The 22,113-nt window shown below is 46.5% G+C and overlaps 1 protein-coding gene across 1 annotated transcript in view; it reads left to right on the top strand.

The window, feature by feature from the left end:
* Positions 1-22,113, top strand: part of wdr55 (WD repeat domain 55) — a 69,831-nt gene that overhangs the window by 33,449 nt on the left and 14,269 nt on the right. Inside the window, exons 2-6 of the mRNA XM_043720846.2 lie at positions 4,425-4,493; positions 9,490-9,638; positions 13,572-13,672; positions 19,025-19,112; positions 19,603-19,782. Of these exons, the coding sequence (XP_043576781.1) occupies positions 4,485-4,493; positions 9,490-9,638; positions 13,572-13,672; positions 19,025-19,112; positions 19,603-19,782 (527 nt within the window). The 5' untranslated portion in view covers positions 4,425-4,484. The remainder of the gene's footprint in view (positions 1-4,424; positions 4,494-9,489; positions 9,639-13,571; positions 13,673-19,024; positions 19,113-19,602; positions 19,783-22,113) is intronic.

The raw sequence follows: 22,113 nt of genomic DNA on the forward strand, positions 1-22,113 counted from the left end.
GACAGGGAGGGTTGCGTGAAGGAAAGGGCTGTGAGAGAGGGTTGCTGGAGAGGGGTCTTTAAGGGACTCTGGGAGGGGGAGGGCTCTGAGTGGGATGCTGAAGGGTCTGAGGTTGGGGGAGGGAGCAAAGTTTGTGAGGGAAGGGGAAAAGGAGTTGTCTGAATAGGAGGTTTGGTGAGGGAGAGGTAGTGAGGACAATGGGGAGCAAGAGGGATGGAGTGGGCTGGAGATGGGTCTGTAAGGGGATGAGAGAGGGTGATAGAGAGGTCTGTGAGGGGGAGGCCTCTGAAGGGAAATGAGATTGAACTGTCAGGGGAAGGGGGAGGGAATGTGGTCTATGATGGTGAAGGAGAGGTGTCTGTTGGGGAGGGTGTTGTCAGTATATGAGGGGGAAACAAGGGAGAGTTGTATGTGAGAGAGGTCTGAGAAGGCGGGAGTGGACTCTGACGGGGAGGGGGAAGAGTCTACGAGGGGGGTGTAGAACAGTTTGTAAGTCGGCGAGGGGCTTGTGAGAGTGTCCAAGAGGGGAAGGGATCTGTGAGGGCAATGGGAGAGAGAATAATCTGTGTGGGAATGGGGAGGGGACTGTGAGTGGGAATAGGAGGGCCTGACAGAGGGGGAAGAAGAGAGAGGGGCCTATAACAGGGAGGGAGAGGAGTCCGTGAGGGAGAAGGAATGGGTTTGTAAGGGAGTGGGAGATGGGTGGGGGAGGGTGTATCTGAGAGGTAGAGGCCTGTAAGAGATGGGGAAAAGGGTATTTGAGGGGGTTAAAGGGGGAGAGGGCCGTCTCAGGGAGTGGAAGCAGCTCGGTAAGGGAGAGGGGTCTTATGAGAGGAAGGGAGATAGAGAGGGACCTTTGAGAGGTACAAGGAGAGTGGTCTGTGAAGGAGCTCTGGCTTGGGGGGGTGGGGGTGGGGGTTGAGAGTTGTGAGCTGTAGGGAGAGCTGTGAAGGAGAAGGAGTGTGTGACAGAGGTCTGTGAGGAGGATGGGAAGGGAGAGTGGTCTTTGAGGATGATAGAAAGGGCTGTGTGAGGTGCTCTGTGAGAGGGTCAGGAGAAGAATCTGTGAGGGGATGGGTAGGAATGGAGTTTATGCAGAGTGGTCTATGAGAAGGTGGGGTAGGGAGAGTGGACTGAAGATGAGGGGGGATGGGGAGGGAGAGGTGTGGGGGAATGAATGGGAGGGTGAGGGAGCAAGGTCTTTGAGGAGGAGTGTGAGGGTTAGGGAGAGGGTTCTATGAAATAGAGGGCTCTGAGCAGGGGATGGAGAGGTCTTGGAGGGAGAGGGCACACAAGAGTGAGAAGGGCCTGGGATGGGGAGGTGGAGGAGTCTGTGATAGGGAAGGGAATGGAAAATCTTTGTGGGAGAGAGAGGTGTGTGGGGACTGGATTCTGTGAGAGGGGTGGGAGGGAATGGTTAAGGGGCCTGTGAGGCAGATACAGAATGGTTTGAGAGGGAGGAGGTGGGATCTGTGAAGGGTAGAGGAAGGGAGAGAAGTTTGTGAGGTGACAGGAAGGTGGAGGGGTCTTTGGGAGGGAGGGTTCTTTCAAGGGGAGAGGGAGGGAGAGGCCTGTGAGGGAGTGGTAGGCTGCTGTGTGAGGAGGTGGAAGAGACATGGGTGAAGGGTAGGGGGTCTGTGAGAAGGTGCGGTAGAGAGAGGGGACTGAGTGGGATGTGGGGGTGGGGGAGGGTTGGTGAGGAGGGTAGGGAGAGGAGGAGGAGGGAGATACAGGGGAGGGAGAAGTGAGGGAAAGATGGGGCTACTGGTGAGAGACAGGCAGAGGGATCTGGCGGGGCAGGGGGAGTAAAGGTGGTCTGAGGGGGAGGGGCCTGTGACACTAGTCTTTGAGAAGGTCAGGGAGGGAGGATGGTCTGTATGAGGGGTGCGGGAGAGAGGTCTTTAAAGAGCTGGGGGAAGGAGAGGGCTTTGTGAGGAGAATGGGCGGGAGGGAGCAAGGTCTGTAAAGGTGAGGTAAGAGATTGGTGGGGAGGCGTAGGGTGAGAGTTCTGTGAAGGGGAGGGCTCTGTGGGGAAGAGGTAGAGAAGCCTGTGAGGACAATGGGAAGCAAGAGGGGCCTGTAAGAGGAGTAAACATTCAAGGAACGCATGGGGGAACGGCACCAACTGTTTATTCCTGTTTGGCACAAAAGCAAAAAGAGTAAGAGGGAAAATCCATGGCTTACAAAGGAAATTAAAGACAATATCTGATCCAAGAAAGAAGCATACAGATTGGCCAAGAAAAATAATAGGTCTGAGGATTGGGAGTTGCTTAGAATTCAGCAAAGAAGGATCAAAGGTTTGATTAAGAAGGGGAAAATGCAGTCGTAAAGTAAGCTTGCAGGGAATATAAAGACCGACACTAAGAGTTTCTACAAGTATGTGAAGAGAAAGAGATTAGTGCAGACACGTGTAGGTCCCTACGGACAGATGGGGGAATGTATAATAGGGGACAAAGAAATGGCTGAGCAACTGAATACATATTTTGGTTCTGTCTTCACACAAAAAGGACAAAATCAGACACCAGAAATGTTGGAGAATGCAAGTTAGTGAGAGGGGAGAACTGAGGGGGATCAGTATTAATGGAGAAATGGTGATGGGAAAGTTGATGGGATTGAAGGCAGATGAATCTCTAGAGCCTGATAATCTACATCCTAGCGTAATTAAACATCGAAACATAGGAGCAGGAGGAGGCCCGCTCTGCATTTCATCATGATCACGGCCAATTGTCCAATTCCATAGCCTAATCCTGCTCTCTCCCATAACCTTGATTCAATTCACCCAAAGTGCTCTATCTCGCTGCCTCTTGAGTACATTCAACGTTTTGGCATCAGCTACTTCCTGTGCTGTCATTACACAGGCTCACCACTCTGGGTGAAGAAATATTTCCTCATCTCCATCTTAAATGGTCCAGCCCGAATCCTCAGACTGTGACTCCTGGTTCTAGACACACCCACCATCAGGAACATCCTCCCTGTATCTACCCTGTCTCGTCCTGTTAGAGTTTTATAAGTCTTTATGAGATCCCCCTTTATGAGAAGGAACGGCAATACATTTCCAAGTCAGGATGGTGAGTGACTTGGAGGGGAGCTTGCAGATGGCCCACGTGCCAGCTTCTCCCCCTTGTAAGCATGGAAGCTTTGCTTTACAATATTTGATTTACAAATAAATTGAAACAAATGTTCATAGACACTGCTTTCATAGAATCCCTACAGTGTGGAAACAGGCCATTCAGCCTCACAAATGCACACTGACCCTCCAAAGAGTAACCCACCCAGACCCATTCCCCCTACCCTATTACTCTGCATTTACCCCTAACTAATGCACCTAACCTACACATCCCTGAACACTCTGGGCAATTTAGTGTGGATGTAGGTTTGCTCACTGAGCTGGAAGACATTTCGTCACCATACTAGGTAACATCTTTAGTGAACCTCTGGATGAAGCACTGGTGGTGTAGCCCACTTTCTATTTATATGTTTGGGTTTCCTTGGGTTGGTGATGCCATTTCCTTTGGTGATGTCATTTCCTGTTCATTTTCTCAGGGGTGGTAAATGGGATCTAAGTCAATGTGTTTGTTGACAGAGTTCTGGTTGGAATGCCATGTTTCTAGGAATTCTCATGCATGTCTCTGTTTGGCTTGTCCTGGGATGGATGAGTTGTCCCAGTCAAAGTGATGTCCTGTCCCATTCTCATTAGTATGCTTATATACAGATGAGGAAGGACACCACTTCGACTGGGAAATGACATCACCATAGGAAATCTTGTCACCACAGGAAATGACATCACCAACCCAAACATATAAATAGAAAGCAGGCTATACCACCAGTGCTTCATCTGGAGACGCACTGATGATGTTACCTAGTATGGTGATGAAACGTCTGAAAACGAAACTTCCAGCTCAGCGAGCAAACCTACATCCAGAACCTCAACCTGAGCTACAAATCTTCTCAAACCTCGCTAGCAATTTGGTATTTTAACCTATCACTCAGTTGTGCGTTATCTGTCCAGCTACAACAAAATTGAAGTGACAGTTCATGAAAAATCCAAAAGAACATTTAATTGCTGAGCATCTGCCCTGCATATCCACATGTGGGAATGTATAAAACGTGGAACTGAAGTTTGGAAGGAGTGGCAATCCATTGACCATCGATGACGTGTGTGTGTAAAACAGGTTGAATGGTAACAGAGACTGATGCTGAGACCACTGCTCTGTCTGGCTTGGCTGATCATATGATAAATTTGCTGAGTCAGTTGGAGTTTTGCTGATATTTTAGCATCTTTCAATCCCTTACTAAACTAAATGGGGCTGCCATTCTTATGAGGTTTGGATTGAGTGACAACAGCACGTTGGAACAGGAGGAAATTGTAAACTTGACAGAGTGGATAACTAACGATCGCTGTTTTCCCCCTTTTGTTCACTTAGACAGGAAGTTCACAGCAGGAAGATTCCAGAGGATGTGAAGCTGAAAAGGAGACAACCATTATGACTGAGGTAATGACGCAGGAACAAGCACAGAAAATGGAGAACCTCAGCTGGACTGGCAGCATCTGTGGAGAGGGAAACAGAGTTAACATTTTGAGACCAGTGATCCTCCTTCAGAATGTGGATGCTGCCAGACTTGCTGAGTTTGTCCTGTATTTACTTGTTTGTTTCAGATTTCCAGCATTCACAGTATTTTGCTTCGATGTGAGTGTTTACTTTATTGCCATTTCTCAATTTTGCTCTTCTCTCCAACACAATTTCCATTTTAATATTTTGGCTTATTTACCTACATTGCTTTCTGTCTCTTTCCTGGTGTTTAATAAAGTGTTTGCCAAAACTTGCTATCATGGAGGCATAATGGCTCACTAGTTAGCCCTGCTGCCTCACAACGCCTGGGACCCAGGTTCGATGGGCTTAGAAGTGGCAGATGGAGTTTAATTCAGATAAATGCGAGGTGCTGCATTTTGGGAAAGCAAAGCTTAGCAGGACTTGTACACTTAATGGTAAGGTCCTAGGGAGTGTTGCTGAACAAAAAGACCTTGGAGTGCAGGTTCATAGCTCCTTGAAAGTGGAGTCGCAGGTAGATAGGATAGTGAAGAAGGCGTTTGGTATGCTTTCCTTTATTGATCAGAGTATTGAGTACAGGAGTTGGAGGTCATGTTACGGTTGTACAGGACATTGGTTAGGCCACTGTTGGAATATTGCATGCAATTCTGGTCTCCTTCCTATCGGAAAGATGTTGTGAAACTTGAAAGGGTTCAGAAAATATTTACAAGGATGTTGCCAGGGTTGGAAGATTTGAGCTATAGGGTGAGGCTGAACAGGCTGGGGCTGTTTTCCCTGGAGCGTAGGAGGCTGAGGGGTGACCTTACAGAGGTTTACAAAATTATGAGGGGCATGGATAGGATAAATAGACAAAGTCTTTTCCCTGGGGTGGGGGAGTCCAGAACTAGAGGGCATAGGTTTAGGGTGAGAGGGGAAAGATATAAAAGAGACCTAAGGGGCAACCTTTTCACTCAGAGGATAGTACGTGTATGGAATGAACTGCCAGAGGATGTGGTGGCGGCTGGTGCAGTTGCAGCATTTAAGAGGCATTTGGATGGGTATATGAATAGGAAGGGTTTGGAGGGATATGGGCTGAGTGCTGGCAGGTGGGACTAGATTGGGTTGGGATATCTGGTCGGCATGGATGGGTTGGACCGAACGGTCTGTTTCCATGCTTGGACATCTCTATGACTCTATGGGTGACTATCTGAGGGTAGTTTGCACATTCTCCCTGTGTCTGCGTGAGTTTCCTCCAGGTGCCCTGGTTTCCTCTCTCAATCCAAAGATGTGCAGGTTGGGTGAATTGGCCATGTTAAATTGCTCTTGGTGTTAAGGGATGTGTAGGTTAGGTGCATTGGTTAGGGGTAAATGCAGAGTAATAGATTGGGGAATGTGTCTGGGTTGGTATGGACTTGTTGGGCCGAAGGGATTCTGTAATTCTATACAGGTTCTGAAGAAGAATTATACTTGAAATGTTATCTCTATTTCTCTCTTCACAGATACTACCAGACCTGTTAAATTTCTCCAGCATCGTCTGTGTTTGTTTAAAATTTCCAGCATCTGCAATATTTTGCTTCTAATGATGCGGGAATTTACATTAGCACCAGCATTGAGTTTCCAGCTGAAACCCTCAATCTGGCCCACAGTTCCTCAAGTCCACTCTGGCAGATCTTGTAGGTTCGAATACCAGTTTGGATGTTTGAGTGCACAATTCATAGAAACATAGACACTAGGAGCAGGAGCAGACCATTTGACCCTTCTTGCTCCACCATTTAATATGATCCTCTGTCTCCCGTATTCCCATTATCTCCCCATTCCCCTTGATGCCTTTAAAACCTAAAACCATTATTTCTGTCTACAACTTTTTGCTGTTGAGAATTTCACAGGTTCACTACACTTTGAAGGCTTTTTTACTCAACTCAGTCTTACACCATACTGTCTCCTAGTTCCAGACTTCTCAACTAAGGAAATCCACCTCCCTGCATTTACTCTATCCAGACATGTTAGAATTTTATACATTTCAATCAGATCACCTTATCCTTCAAAACTCTCGTGAATACAGGCACAGTTGAATCAATCTCTCCTCATGAGATAGCCCTGCCATCCCCGGTATCAATCAATCTCTCCTCATGAGATAGCCCTGCCATCCCTGGTATCAATCAAGTAAGTGAGCCTTTGCTGCACTAGCTCAATGGCAAGAGTATCCTTTTGGGAGACCAAACCTGCACGCAGTACTCTGGGTGTGCGTTCACCAAGGCACTGTGTAACTGCAGGAACACATCCCTACTTCCAAACTTTCATCCTCTTGCATAAAACATTTACCTTCCTAATTGTTTGCTACACCTGACTGTACTTTCATTGAGTGGTGTACAAGGACACCCAGATACCTTTTTATGTGCACACTTCCCAATTGATCATCATTTAAGTAATAATCTGATTCAGTAAAGGGAGATTCTCTCTCAGTAATGACTTTTTGAACAATGTGAGGGCTGTGCTATCAGAATTGTACTGAGCATGCACCACTCTCAGACGGTCAGTGCTGTGGGAGTGCAGCCCTATCAGAAAATCAGTGCTATCAGAGGGTCAGTGCTGAGGGAGTGCTGCACTGTCAGAGGGTCAGTGCTGAGGGAGTGCCGCACTGTTGGAGGGTCAGTGCTGAGGGAGTGCTGCACTGTCGGAGAGTCAGTGCTAAGGGAGTGCCACACTGTGGTAGGGTCAGTGCTGAGGGAGTGCCGCACTGCCGGAGGGTCAGTGCTGAGGGAGTGCCGCACAGTCAGAGGGTCAGTGCTGAGGGAGTGCCGCACTGTCGGAGAGTCAGTGCTGAGGGAGTGCCGTACTGTTGGAGGGTGTCATAAAAATGGCTGTGGCCCAACCCCATGGAAGAGCTGGAGAGGTCTCTGCGTTGTGTTCTGGCCAACATAATATTCACCCACCATTTTCATGGAAAATATTGTTTGCCAATTAGTTACATTCTTGTGCAGGATTTCTTGCATTATTGACAGTGAGTACATTCTAACAATATTTCATAGGCTGTGAAGCTCTTTGGGATATCCTGAGGTTGTGTAGGGTGCTATGTAAATGCCAGTTTTGTTTGATTTGATGTATTGTCACGTGTGTCTAAGTACAGTGAAAAGTTTTGTTTGTAAGCAGTACAGGCGGATCGTAGTAAGCAAGGACAAAAATGGGGTGGAAAAAAAACTTGGACAGAGTAAGGCATACAGGCCACAATACAAGGTCAGCAGGATTTGAAGTTAGAGAATCCATTCATTAGTCTAATAATGGCAGTGAAGAAGCTGTTCTTGAACTTACTGGTGTGTGTGTTAAAGCTTCTGTATCTCTTGCCTTGCAGAACAGATTGTATGAGAGTATTACCAGGTTGGGAGGGGTCTTTGATGATGTTGGCAGCCTTTTCCCGGCAGCGAGACATGTAACTGGAGTCCATGGATGGGAGGTTGGCTCCGTGATGGTCTGGACTGTGCACAGCACCATCTGTAGTTTCTTACAGTCCTGGGCAGAGCAGTTGCCACACCAGGCCATTGTGCTTTCTATGGTTTAACCTTTCACATTGCATCTAACTCCTGGATTATTGTCACAGTGTAATCCTTTGCGTTACTATTTTATTTACACCCAGGCCTATTGTTAGGAAGCAAATGCAGAACCAGCCCATTGTTTTGGGTGGTAATGGTCAAGGGAGAATGTTTGCCCAACGAATCTGTGGCAGTGGGTAGCTTCCATATAGCCAAACATTCCCAATGTCTGTCTGATTCATTTCTATATCATAGGGTCTTAGAGTATCATAGTACGGGAGGAGGCCATTCAGTACACCATGTCAGTACCGGCTGCTGAAAGAGCTATCCAACTTGCCCCATTCTCCAGCCCTATCACTGAAGCCCTCTAAATTCTAACTTTGAAAAGGATATCCAGTTCTCGTTTGAAACCTCCTATGGAATCTGCTTCCATCACACTCTCAGGCAGTGCATTCTAAGTTTCTCCTCATCTCAGTCCTAGTTCTCTTACTGGCAATATTCTATCCTTTGCACTTTGTCTCCTTCGTCCATCTGTCCAATCTAATCTTCAATATGAATATAATTTCTTCCTCAGTCACTAATCTTGGCATGAATTCTGCAGCCTCAGATATTTCCCTGCTGTGTGTTAAAGCCCTTCTAGTTATTTTCCCATGTTGGCCCCTTGTTCTTCATCCATCAGCTCCTGGATGTTTCCTATGCTGTCCTAAATGAGATCTCGGATTATTGATTCTTCTAAAAGTGTTGCATTCCTTCCATACCTCTTGGAGTGTCACCCTGGATTTTATGTTCAAATTACTGGAAAGGGGCTTGAATCCATGGCTTTTTGCATGGGAGAGATTAAATCTCTTGCTGAAATGTGTGGGTGTTGCTTCAGTTTGTCAAGCTCAGTTATGTCAATTGTGGCAATTGTTCCATTTTTATTATTCAAATAACTCTGAGCTCAGATCCAGGATAGTTGAAGACGCAGAGTAAAAATCAAACTGCTGTATCTGAAGACCCTTCGCACTGACCATTAAACAAGTCCAAACCAGATACAAGTATGATTTGATTCAGAATAAATCGCAAGTGATTTGGAGAGGAGAGTTTGGGTATTTTTATGCAACCTTCACACCCCCCCCCCTCCCAATCAGCACAACCACCAACACACCACCACCATTATTAGAGGCTTGGTAGGAAGTGGCTGAAGAGCAAGGACCGTTACAAATTAGTGACAGGAGAGTTCCTCTTCCTCGCCTGGATTGGCTAAACTCTGTAATGAAATGGCTCTGTACTGATTGTCCTTCCTGATGTCTCGGATTATCTACAGCCTTTACAGGAAACAATTAACTCACTGCGTGTTAACGACGCTCTGTTTTAAGTTTGGGATTGTATGAAGCCTTAGTGATCTGCTGCAGTTCACTGTACTCTTGGATCTAACCGTTTGTTTCTGATAGGATCTTTCTGAAGACGAGGAGAAGGTGAAAGAGCCCCGGGTAAGAGAGACCCCAGAAGATGTCACCTTTGATGCTACTGTAAATACGATAGCTTTTCACCCAACGCGGGATGTCATTGCAGCTGGGGATGTGGATGGCGATGTCTATGTGTATGTATTTCTCTGCAGGCTTATGATACTATCATCAGAATAGTCCTGTCTTTGCCTTGGTCACACCAAACTGAATAGGCTGTCCTAATCATGATGCCAGAGATTCAAGATACTATTCACAAATTATATAAATTCCTTGGATGAAGGGACCGAAGGTATGGTTACTAAATTTGCTGGTGATACAAAGCTAGGTGAGAAAGTAAGTTGTGAAGAGGCTAAAAGAGCCTACACTGGATATAGAAAGTTTCAGTGAGTGGATGAAGAGCTGGTAATAGTGACATTGTGGGGAAACTGTGGGATTAGATGATTAGATTAGATTAGATTATTTACAGTGTGGAATCAGGCCCTTTGGCCAAACAAGTCCACACCGACCCGCCGAAAAGCAACCCATCAAGACCCATTCCCCTACATTTACCCCTTCACCTAACACTACGGGCAATTTAGCATGGCCAATTCACCTAACCTGCATGTTTTTTTTGGACTGTGGGAGGAAAGCGGAGCACCCGGAGGAAACCCACGCAGACACAGGGAGAATGTGCAAACTCCACACAGACAGTTCCCTGAGGTGGGACTTGAACCCGGGTCTCTGGCACTGTGAGGCAGCAGTGCTAACACCACTGTGCCACCATGCTGCCCAAATGTGAAAATGTCTTTATTGGCAGAAAGAATGAAAAAGTAGCAAATTGTTGAAATGGCATGCAAAGGATCTGGGTATCATGCAAATGGTTAGTATGCAGATACAGCATATAATTAGGAAAATTGTTATTTATCTCAAGTTGGATACAAAAGTAGGGAGGTTATATTTTTAGTTATATAGGACACTGGTGAATACACATCTACAGACAATGTATTGGTTATTATTTAGGGAAGGGTGTGAATATGGTGAAAGCAGGTCAGGGAAGGTTTACAAGAGTAATACTTGGATTGGTGCTTTCTGTTATGTAGAACAATTGGACTAGGAGAAAGTGAGGACTGTAGATGTGGTGAGGGTGTAGTACTGGAAAAGCATAGCGGGTCAGGCAGTATCCAAGGAGCAGGAAAATCAACGTTTTGGGCATAACCCCTTCGTCAGGAATTCAGTTGGGAACAGTTGGACCATCTCGGCTTATATCCACTGGAGTTTAGAAGAGTAAAAGACTACTTGGTTGATACATATAAGATCCTGAGGGTGGTGGTCTTGGATCTTCAAGGTGGATGTGGAGAGAATGGTTCCTTTTGTGGAAAAATCTAGAACTCGGATCACTGTTTAAGAATAAGGGATCACCCATTAAAGACAAGAGGTGAGAAATTTTCTGAGGGTTGAGGGTCTTTGGAACTCTGTTCCTGAAAAGGTGATGGAAGCAGAATCTTTGAATATTTTTAAAGCAGAATTGGCAAGGTTCTTGATAAGCAAGTTGTGGAAGGTATCAGGGATAGGTGGGCATATGGAGTAATTAGATCAGCCATGATCTTATTAAATGGATAGTTCCACAGGCCAAATGGCCAACTCCTGGCTCCTAATCTTTATGTTCTCATGTACTAATTGTAGCCAGAAGATAGAAAGTTCAGTATCGTTGCTATAGGAAGGGTTCAGAGGGTTTGAGCTGTCGGGAGAGGCTGAATTGGCTGAGTGTCTTTTCCCTGGAGCATCAGAGGCTGAGGGGGTGGGGGGTGACCTTATAGAAGTTTATAAAATCATGAGTGGCTTGGTTAGGGTGAATAGTCAAGGTCTTTCCCCCAGGCTAGGAGAGTCCAGAACTAGAGGGCATAGGTTTAAGATGAGAGGGGAAAGATTTAAAAGGGACCCAAGGAGCAACCTTTTCATGCAGACAGTGATGTGTATATGGAATGAGCTGCCAGAGGAAGTGGTGGAGGCTGGTACAAATGCAACATTTAAAAGGCATCTGGATGGGTATGTGAATAGGAAGGGTTTAGACCAAGTGCTGGCAAATGTAATTTATTTAATTTATGGTTGGCATGGATGAGTTGGACTGAAGGGTCTGTTTCCGTGCTGTATAACTCTGTGACTCTATGATTCACTGACCGTGACTCTAACTGGTCTCCGAGGAACTGAATCGACCTATGCTGATGTTGCTCAACACTGTAGTTGCAATGTCTCCCTGGGTCAGTAAGAGCCCAATTGTTGTACACTCCTGGGTCAGTAACGAGGCTGGCCACCAACTCAGGCTATCGTATTTTTTAAATTAATTATTTGACATTGATGCTAATTAAGTTGATATTTGTTGTCTGGTCCCAGTTTCCCTGAGAAGGTGCTGTTGTCCCATCTTCTTCCACCGTTTTTCTCAAACAGTTTAAGGCTCCAAGTGTACGGAGCAATTCAGAAAACAGATAAGAGCCAAGCACACGGAAGTGCTACTCAACAGTTGTGTACAGAGACAAGACAGAATAAAGAGAGTAGGTTCCTTTCCCTAAAGGATATTAACAAAGTATTGATTTTAGGATTAATTGGCAGCTTTGAGGACATCAGTTCTAAACCCAGTTTTATATTTGGAATTGAATTTATTGTAACGTGTACCGAGGCACAGTGAAAAGCTTTGTCTTGCGAGCAATACAGGCAGATCAGATAGTTAAGTAGCATAGATAGTAAATAATAGGTAAACAGCGGCAAAACCAAAAACACAGGTACAGGCAAATGTTCAGAGTTTGAGAGTCCATTCAGTATTCTAACAACAGTAGGGTAGAAACTATTTCAAAACTGGCTGGTGTGTGTGTTCAGGCTTCTGTACCTTCTCCCCGATGGTAGAGGTTGTAGAAAAACATTGCCAGGGTGGGATGGATCTTTGAGAATGCTGGCGGCCTTTCCTTGACAGCGGGCCTGGTAGATGGATTCTATTGATGGGAGGTTGGCCTTTGTGTTCACCACTCTCTGTAAACGTCTCCGATCTTGAATGGTACAGTTGCCATACCAGGTAGTGATACATCCAGACAGCATGCTCTCGATGGCACACCTATAAAAGTTGGCAAGGGAAAAAGTGAGGACTGCAGATGCTGGAGATCAGAGTCGAGAGTGTGGTGCTGGAAAAGCACAGCAGGTCAGGCAGCATCCGAGGAGCAGGAGAATCGATGTTTCAGACATAAGCCCTTTGTCATGCTTTTCCTGATGAAGGGCTTATGCCTGAAACATCGATTCTCCTGCACCTCGGATGCTGCCTGACCTGCTGTGCTTTTCCAGCACCATACTCTCGACCCCAATTTTATATTTCCATATTTTTAAAACTGCGAAATTGGGAGAACTGAGGAAGGGAGTGGTGAAGGTGGGGTGTGTTGGGGAGAGTGCTGGAGGGGCTAGCATTGAGCCACTAGGAGAAAGGCAAGCTAATGGAACCTGACAGGTCCTCGCACTTCCTAGACCGTCCTACCCGTCCTTCCCCAGTTGGTTTTTGCCTCCTCTCCTGACTAATTTCAGGCATTTATTGCATCCTTAATGCTTCAGATCACTGTTCCTGTTTTGTAGCTGGTTCAGGCTTTTACATTCTTGCCTGAACGTGTGCGTTCTAATGTTTATGTAATTGAAAAATTGCTGCAAACTACTATCGGTACACTTCCAAATCTCAGTCTCAAGTGATTTCGAAACGTTATTGAATAAATGCTATTATTTAATTAAAAGTTGCTCTCTCATAGAATCTATGGACTTCTTTTGACAGAAGGCAGATTGAAATGGATTTATTTCAGATAGACACTGTAATCTTGCAACACTTAGTTAAAATTATTGAGGTTGATTAGCACGTTATTTACTCATTTATTGACATGTTGTTTTTTTGACTTAGAGAGAAGAGGTGGGTATCAGTTTGTCAGGTTAAGGCTAAGGTTTAAGCAGAGCTTAAATCAGTGGTAGCTTGGGTAGCAGTGAGCAAATTGTCAGTGGGAGGAAGAGGATATAAATCTCAAAGAAATGAGAAGAGAAATAAACTTTGCACTAATTTTAATTTGCAGCATCTCCTATTCATGTGAGGAATCTGGAAATGAGGAACTGTGGTCATCAGGACATCACATGAAATCTTGTCGCCAGCTGGAATTTACCCAGAATGGGCAAGGTGAGGTCTCTATCTTCAACTTCCCATCAGCAAAACAGGGCAGTTCGGCTGACTGAAAGTTCCACTTACATCAGCGAAGCCATCAGCAGCACTGTGATACCCTTGCCCTGCAGTAACACTGTCTGATACTCTCCCTCTTCGTAACATTGTCTGATAATTGTGCCCATCAGTAACGCCATCCAATTATCGCACCCATCAGTAACGTCATCCAATAATCGTGCCTGTCAGTGACACCATCCAATAATTGCCCCCTTCGGTGATGCCATCGGATAATCTCACGCTTCAGTAACACCATCCAATACTCATGCCCTTCAGTAACACCATCTGATAAACTCACGCGCTTCAGTAACGCCATCCGATACTCATGCCCTTCAGTAACACCATCTGATAAACTCACGCGCTTCAGTAACGCCATCCGATACTCACGCCCTTCAGTAACACCATCTGATAAACTCAAGCGTTTCAGTAACGCCATCCGATACTCACGCCCTTCAGTAACACCATCTGATAAACTCACGCGCTTCAGTAATGCCATCCGATACTCACGCCCTTCAGTAACACCATCCGATACTCACGCCCTTCAGTAACACCATCTGATAAACTCACGCGCTTCAGTAATGCCATCCGATACTCACGCGTTTCAGTAACGCCATCCGATACTCACGCGTTTCAGTAACGCCATCCGATACTCACGCCCTTCAGTAACACCATCTGATAAACTCACGCCCTTCAGTAACACCATCTGATAAACTCACGCCCTTCAGTAACGCCATCCGATACTCACGCCCTTCAGTAACACCATCCGATACTCACGCGTTTCAGTAACGCCATCCGATACTCACGCGTTTCAGTAACGCCATCCGATACTCACGCGTTTCAGTAACGCCATCCGATACTCACGCCCTTCAGTAACGCCATCCGATACTCACGCCCTTCAGTAACACCATCCGATACTCACGCCCTTCAGTAACACCATCCGATACTCACGCCCTTCAGTAACGCCATCCGATACTCACGCCCTTCAGTAACGCCATCCGATACTCACGCGTTTCAGTAACGCCATCCGATACTCGCGCGTTTCAGTAACACCATCCGATGCTCACGCCCTTCAGTAACGCCATTTGATACTCACGCCCTTCAGTAACACCATCCGATACTCACGCCCTTCAGTAACACCATTTGATACTTATGCCCTTCAGTAACACCATCCGATACTCACGCCCTTCAGTAACACCATTTATTACTCACGCCCTTCAGTAACACCATCCGATACTCACGCCCTTCAGTAACACCATCCGATACTCACGCCCTTCAGTAACGCCATCCGATACTCACGCCCTTCAGTAACGCCATCCGATACTCACGCCCTTCAGTAACGCCATCCGATACTCACGCCCTTCAGTAACGCCATCCGATACTCACGCCCTTCAGTAACACCATCCGATACTCGTGCCCTTCAGTAACACCATTTGATACTCACGCCCTTCAGTAACACCATTTGATACTCACGCCCTTCAGTAACGCCATTTGATACTCACGCCCTTCAGTAACACCATCCGATACTCACGCCCTTCAGTAACACCATTTGATACTCACGCCCTTCAGTAACACCATCCGATACTCACGCCCTTCAGTAACACCATTTGATACTCACGCCCTTCAGTAACACCATCCGATACTCACGCCCTTCAGTAATGCCATCCGATACTCACGCCCTTCAGTAATGCCATCGGATACTCACGCCCTTCAGTAACACCATCCGATACTCACGCCCTTCAGTAACACCATCCGATACTCACGCCCTTCAGTAACACCATCCGATACTCACGCCCTTCAGTAACACCATTTGATACTCACGCCCTTCAGTAACACCATCCGATACTCACGCCCTTCAGTAACACCATCCGATACTCACGCCCTTCAGTAACACCATCCGATACTCACGCCCTTCAGTAACACCATCTAATAAACTCACGCGCTTCAGTAACGCCATCCGATACTCGCGCGTTTCAGTAACACCATCCGATACTCACGCGTTTCAGTAACGCCATCCGATACTCACGCCCTTCAGTAACACCATCCGATGCTCACGCCCTTCAGTAACGCCATTTGATACTCACGCCCTTCAGTAACACCATCCGATACTCACGCCCTTCAGTAACACCATTTGATACTCACGCCCTTCAGTAACGCCATTTGATACTCACGCGTTTCAGTAACGCCATCCGATACTCACGCCCTTCAGTAACACCATCTGATAAACTCACGCCCTTCAGTAACACCATCTGATAAACTCACGCCCTTCAGTAACGCCATCCGATACTCACGCCCTTCAGTAACACCATTTGATACTCACGCCCTTCAGTAACGCCATCCGATACTCACGCGTTTCAGTAACGCCATCCGATACTCACGCCCTTCAGTAACACCATCTGATAAACTCACGCCCTTCAGTAACACCATCTGATAAACTCACGCCCTTCAGTAACACCATCCGATACTCACGCCCTTCAGTAACACCATCCGATACTCACGCCCTTCAGTAACGCCATCCGATACTCACGCCCTTCAGTAACACCATCCGATACTCACGCGTTTCAGTAACGCCATCCGATACTCACGCGTTTCAGTAACGCCATCCGATACTCGCGCGTTTCAGTAACGCCATCCGATACTCACGCCCTTCAGTAACGCCATCCGATACTCACGCCCTTCAGTAACACCATCCGATACTCACGCCCTTCAGTAACACCATCCGATACTCACGCCCTTCAGTAACGCCATCCGATACTCACGCGTTTCAGTAACGCCATCCGATACTCGCGCGTTTCAGTAACACCATCCGATGCTCACGCCCTTCAGTAACGCCATTTGATACTCACGCCCTTCAGTAACACCATCCGATACTCACGCCCTTCAGTAACACCATTTGATACTCATGCCCTTCAGTAACACCATCCGATACTCACGCCCTTCAGTAACACCATTTATTACTCACGCCCTTCAGTAACACCATCCGATACTCACGCCCTTCAGTAACACCATCCGATACTCACGCCCTTCAGTAACGCCATCCGATACTCACGCCCTTCAGTAACGCCATCCGATACTCACGCCCTTCAGTAACGCCATCCGATACTCACGCCCTTCAGTAACACCATCCGATACTCGTGCCCTTCAGTAACACCATTTGATACTCACGCCCTTCAGTAACACCATTTGATACTCACGCCCTTCAGTAACGCCATTTGATACTCACGCCCTTCAGTAACACCATCCGATACTCACGCCCTTCAGTAACACCATTTGATACTCACGCCCTTCAGTAACACCATCCGATACTCACGCCCTTCAGTAACACCATTTGATACTCACGCCCTTCAGTAACACCATCCGATACTCACGCCCTTCAGTAATGCCATCCGATACTCACGCCCTTCAGTAATGCCATCGGATACTCACGCCCTTCAGTAACACCATCCGATACTCACGCCCTTCAGTAACACCATCCGATACTCACGCCCTTCAGTAACACCATCCGATACTCACGCCCTTCAGTAACACCATTTGATACTCACGCCCTTCAGTAACACCATCCGATACTCACGCCCTTCAGTAACACCATCCGATACTCACGCCCTTCAGTAACACCATCCGATACTCACGCCCTTCAGTAACACCATCTGATAAACTCACGCGCTTCAGTAACGCCATCCGATACTCGCGCGTTTCAGTAACACCATCCGATACTCACGCGTTTCAGTAACGCCATCCGATACTCACGCCCTTCAGTAACACCATCCGATGCTCACGCCCTTCAGTAACGCCATTTGATACTCACGCCCTTCAGTAACACCATCCGATACTCACGCCCTTCAGTAACACCATTTGATACTCACGCCCTTCAGTAACGCCATTTGATACTCACGCCCTTCAGTAACACCATCCGATACTCACGCCCTTCAGTAACACCATCCGATACTCACGCCCTTCAGTAACACCATTTGATACTCACGCCCTTCAGTAACACCATTTGATACTCATGCCCTTCAGTAACACCATCCGATACTCACGCCCTTCAGTAACACCATTTGATACTCACGCCCTTCAGTAACACCATCCGATACTCACGCCCTTCAGTAACACCATCCGATACTCACGCCCTTCAGTAACGCCATCCGATACTCACGCCCTTCAGTAACACCATCCGATACTCACGCCCTTCAGTAACGCCATCCGATACTCACGCCCTTCAGTAACGCCATCCGATACTCACGCCCTTCAGTAACGCCATCCGATACTCACGCCCTTCAGTAACGCCATCCGATACTCACGCCCTTCAGTAACGCCATCCGATACTCACGCCCTTCAGTAACGCCATCCGATACTCACGCCCTTCAGTAACGCCATCCGATACTCACGCCCTTCAGTAACGCCATCCGATACTCACGCCCTTCAGTAACGCCATCCGATACTCACGCCCTTCAGTAACGCCATCCGATACTCACGCCTTTCAGTAACGCCATCCGATACTCGCGCCCTTCAGTAACGCCATCGGATACTCGCGCCCTTCAGTAACGCCATCCGATACTCACGCCCTTCAGTAACACCATCCGGTACTCACGCCCTTCAGTAACACCATCCGGTACTCACGCCCTTCAGTAATGCCATCGGATACTCGCGCCCTTCAGTAACGACATCCGATACTCACGCCCTTCAGTAACGCCATCCGATACTCACGCCCTTCAGTAACGCCATCCGATACTCACGCCCTTCAGTAACGACATCCGATACTCACGCCCTTCAGTAACACCATCCGATACTCACGCCCTTCAGTAACGCCATCCGATACTCACGCCCTTCAGTAACGCCATCGGATACTCACGCCCTTCAGTAACACCATCCGATACTCACGCCCTTCAGTAACACCATTTGATACTCACGCCCTTCAGTAACACCATCCGATACTCACGCCCTTCAGTAACACCATCCGATACTCACGCCCTTCAGTAACACCATCCGATACTCACGCCCTTCAGTAACACCATCTGATAAACTCACGCCCTTCAGTAACGCCATCGGATACTCACGTGCTTCAATAATGCTGTCAGACCCTCTGCCCTGGAGTGACACTGATGTTGAAATGTGAATATCTGTATGAATTTACTGGAATTTTTCTTATCTCTTAATAGTATTATGAATATTTATTTATTTATTTTACATTCTTGATTTCAATGTTATTAATTCTTCTATTAAAATTGAGAACATTGGAATCCCTTAATGTGTCAGTTGGTACAGCTGGAGCATCTTATGTTACAACCTTGTCAGAATTCACCATTTCTCCTCTTCCAGAGCTTTTCACAGTTTCCAAGGATAAATCTATTCACATTCTCAATGTCGAGAGAGGCAAATTGGTTACAAGGATTCCAAAAGCTCACAGGTAAGTGATGTGGGTGATGAACAGCCTGGAGAAGGCAAACTGGAGTGGGGTGGTATTATTTAGGGGCATTGGGCCTTCTGTGAGCAGTGGGTGAAGAGTGAGTATCAGAGGGAGGGTTGTTGAATGTGCGATTGAGAATAAAGTCAGGAAGCCTATCTCCATCTCATGATGCTTTTCCACAGATCCCATCCCTGAATTTCATTTCACTCTCTCACAGGTGGCTGTTTCTCAGTCTGTTTGGTCTATCTCTTTGTCAATTCCAAAGTTTTTGTTGTTAATCGTCAATTTATTATCACCTTGTTTCAGGAACTGGCCGAATTAATTCCCAGCCTTTTTTCCTGTTAGTTAAGCTGTAACCTCTACTGACTCCTCTTGTTTGACCTGTGTCCTCTGCTCACTCCCTGTGACTGACCTATGACCCCTCCCCCTCCCGTATGACATCACTGTGGCTGACATTTTGTCTCTGCCTCTGTTGGTGTTTTCGCTGCAGTGCCGCCATTAATAGCTTGAAGCTGATCGATGAAAATCTCTTTGCCACGGGTGACGACAATGGTTTATTGAAAGTATGGGACTTACGAAAGGGAACCTCACTTATGGAGATGAAAAACCATGACGACTACATCAGTGACATCACGATCGACCAGAACAAGAAGATTCTGCTCACGACCAGGTACAGGAATTACTCAGGCTGGAAAACATGAGGCTATCTGGGCAGTGCACTTCATTATGGTTCAGTGCCAGTCCCCCTCTGTCAGCACCTCCCATTCTGGAGACCCAAGCACATAATCATGCCTGATCCTCAGTGCAATTCCCTCATTATTGTGCTATCAGACTTGCAACTGAAATGTTAAATAAGATCTTATGGATGTAAAAGATTCCATTTGGAAGAGGAGCTTGAAGTTTTCCGGGAACAACTCTGAGTTGAGTCCTATGTTCTTCATTTCAGAATAACAATATCTGTAGTAATTTGCTTTTATTGGGTGTACAAAGCCTTTCCCATTGAAGATGGGAAAGTTAAGATGACATTTGATTGAGGGGTTCATAATTATGAGCCGTTGGAACAGAGGCAGTGTTCACTGTGTTGGTGACGTTGGACAGCGGAAGACACCAGTTAAAAGTGACTAACAAAAGAAACAATGCTGTCATGGCAGTGGGGATGAACATTCTTTTCACCTCAAGTGGGATCTGGAATGCATTGTCAGATTCAACCAACCCCTTTAAAAAAGAATTGGGCAATAATGTGAAGAAAAAAGATGAGTGATTCAGCCGCAATGTGGGGCAATTGCAGAGAGTTAGCACAGACATTGTGGATCAAATTCTGTATCCAGAAGCAGGGAATTGTGGGCCCTCATGCAGGCCTCATATAACCTGTCTTCCCTTCCCCCCCCCCCCCCCTCTCCCCCCCCCTCCCCCCCCACACACACACTTACTTACATACACCCACACCCACACCAAAATCAGGTGAAAGAATTGAATGTACTGGTCAAAAGGCTGGTGGGAAAAGGTGGGTTCAGATTTGTTGGGCACCACCATTGGGAAAATGAGGGATTTAATTTGCGAATAGACTGAGAAAGTCAGATGGACAAACGTAGCCTTGATGAGGTTTTCGAGATAGTCTGTATAAACAGCACATCCTGGAGCCAGCCTGACAGTGAGCTGGACTGGAGGTGGGTGTTGTGCATTGACAGAGGATTAGTTTAACAACCTCACAGCGAAGGCAGTCTGAAGTACCAGTGATCGTCATAAGGTAGAATTTTACAACCGTTTTCAGGGAGATGAGTGGGTAGGAAATTAATACTTTATAGTTAAATAAGGGCCGTCATTTGGGCATGAAATCAGCTGAGAGATACAGTGACAAATATTTAAGGGGGTACTTCAGATACATTTGAATGAGAGAGAAAAGTTCCAAGTGAATAAGTATGCTCCAGTCATCATTACAGAGGTATGGTTGGAGAATGACAGAGATTAGGAACTGAATATTGAAGGTGGCTCAGTGGTTAGCACTGCTGCCTCACAGCACCAGGGATCCAGATTCAATTCCTGCCTCAGGCAACTGCCTGTGTGGAGTTTGCATATTCTCCCCGTGTCTGTGTGGGTTTCCTCCGGGTGTTCCGGTTTCCTCCCACAGTCCAAAGATGTGCAGGTTAGGTGAATTGGCCGTGCTAAATTGCCCGTAGTGTTAGGTGTAGGGGAATGGGTCTAGGTAGGTTGCTCTTTGGAGGGTTGGTGTGGACTTGTTGGGCTGAAGGGTCTGTTTCCACACTGTAGGGAATCTAATCTAATCTAATCTAATCTAATTTGATCCATGACATTGAAGCGGGACAAAAAGGTAGGAAAGATGGAGGGGAGGACATATTACCTGAGGTTAACTAAAAAGAATGTTAACATAGAACAGTACAGGCCCTTCGGCCCATGATGTTGTGCCAAGCATTTATCTTAATATTAGATCAACCTAACCCCTCAATTTACTGTCGTCCAGCAGTCCCTTAAATAAAGACTATATTAAAGATAAAGCAGCATACAATTGCTGAAGGATAGAAGGCAGGGTGGAAGATTGGACAATGTATAAAATAGCAGAGTATGACTGCAAGATTCAATAAAGTATCACACAGATTCAGTACTCCCCTTTGAGAAGGAATTCTTCCACATCCCAGTCCTAAATGGATGACTGCTTATGATGAGATTGTGTCCTTGGGTCCTAGGCTGTCAACAAGAAGGACCAATCTCTGTGAATCTGCAGCACTGGGGAAGAATGGAGCTGTTCCAAAGGGACTGGCTCCAGCTGAATCCTGCTGGAGCTGAGCGAGAGTCCTCACGAATTGCACAACGAAGCTCAACAGATAGGACTTCAAACTAAATCCTGGGGGTTTGGTTTCAGCTGCATGGAAAATTCTGGAAAAAGTTAAAGTGGGGGGAAGTTTCCACAACAGGTAATAGGACAGAAAGTATGGAAAGAATCAGGAATCTAACTTCAGGCAGAGCAGATAAGGGGACAGCTATG

Source organism: Chiloscyllium plagiosum, unplaced genomic scaffold (assembly GCF_037043375.1).
Source record: "Chiloscyllium plagiosum isolate Xiang-an unplaced genomic scaffold, Cpla_swu_hap1 HiC_scaffold_28, whole genome shotgun sequence".
In the NCBI taxonomy this organism is placed as follows: domain Eukaryota; kingdom Metazoa; phylum Chordata; class Chondrichthyes; order Orectolobiformes; family Hemiscylliidae; genus Chiloscyllium; species Chiloscyllium plagiosum.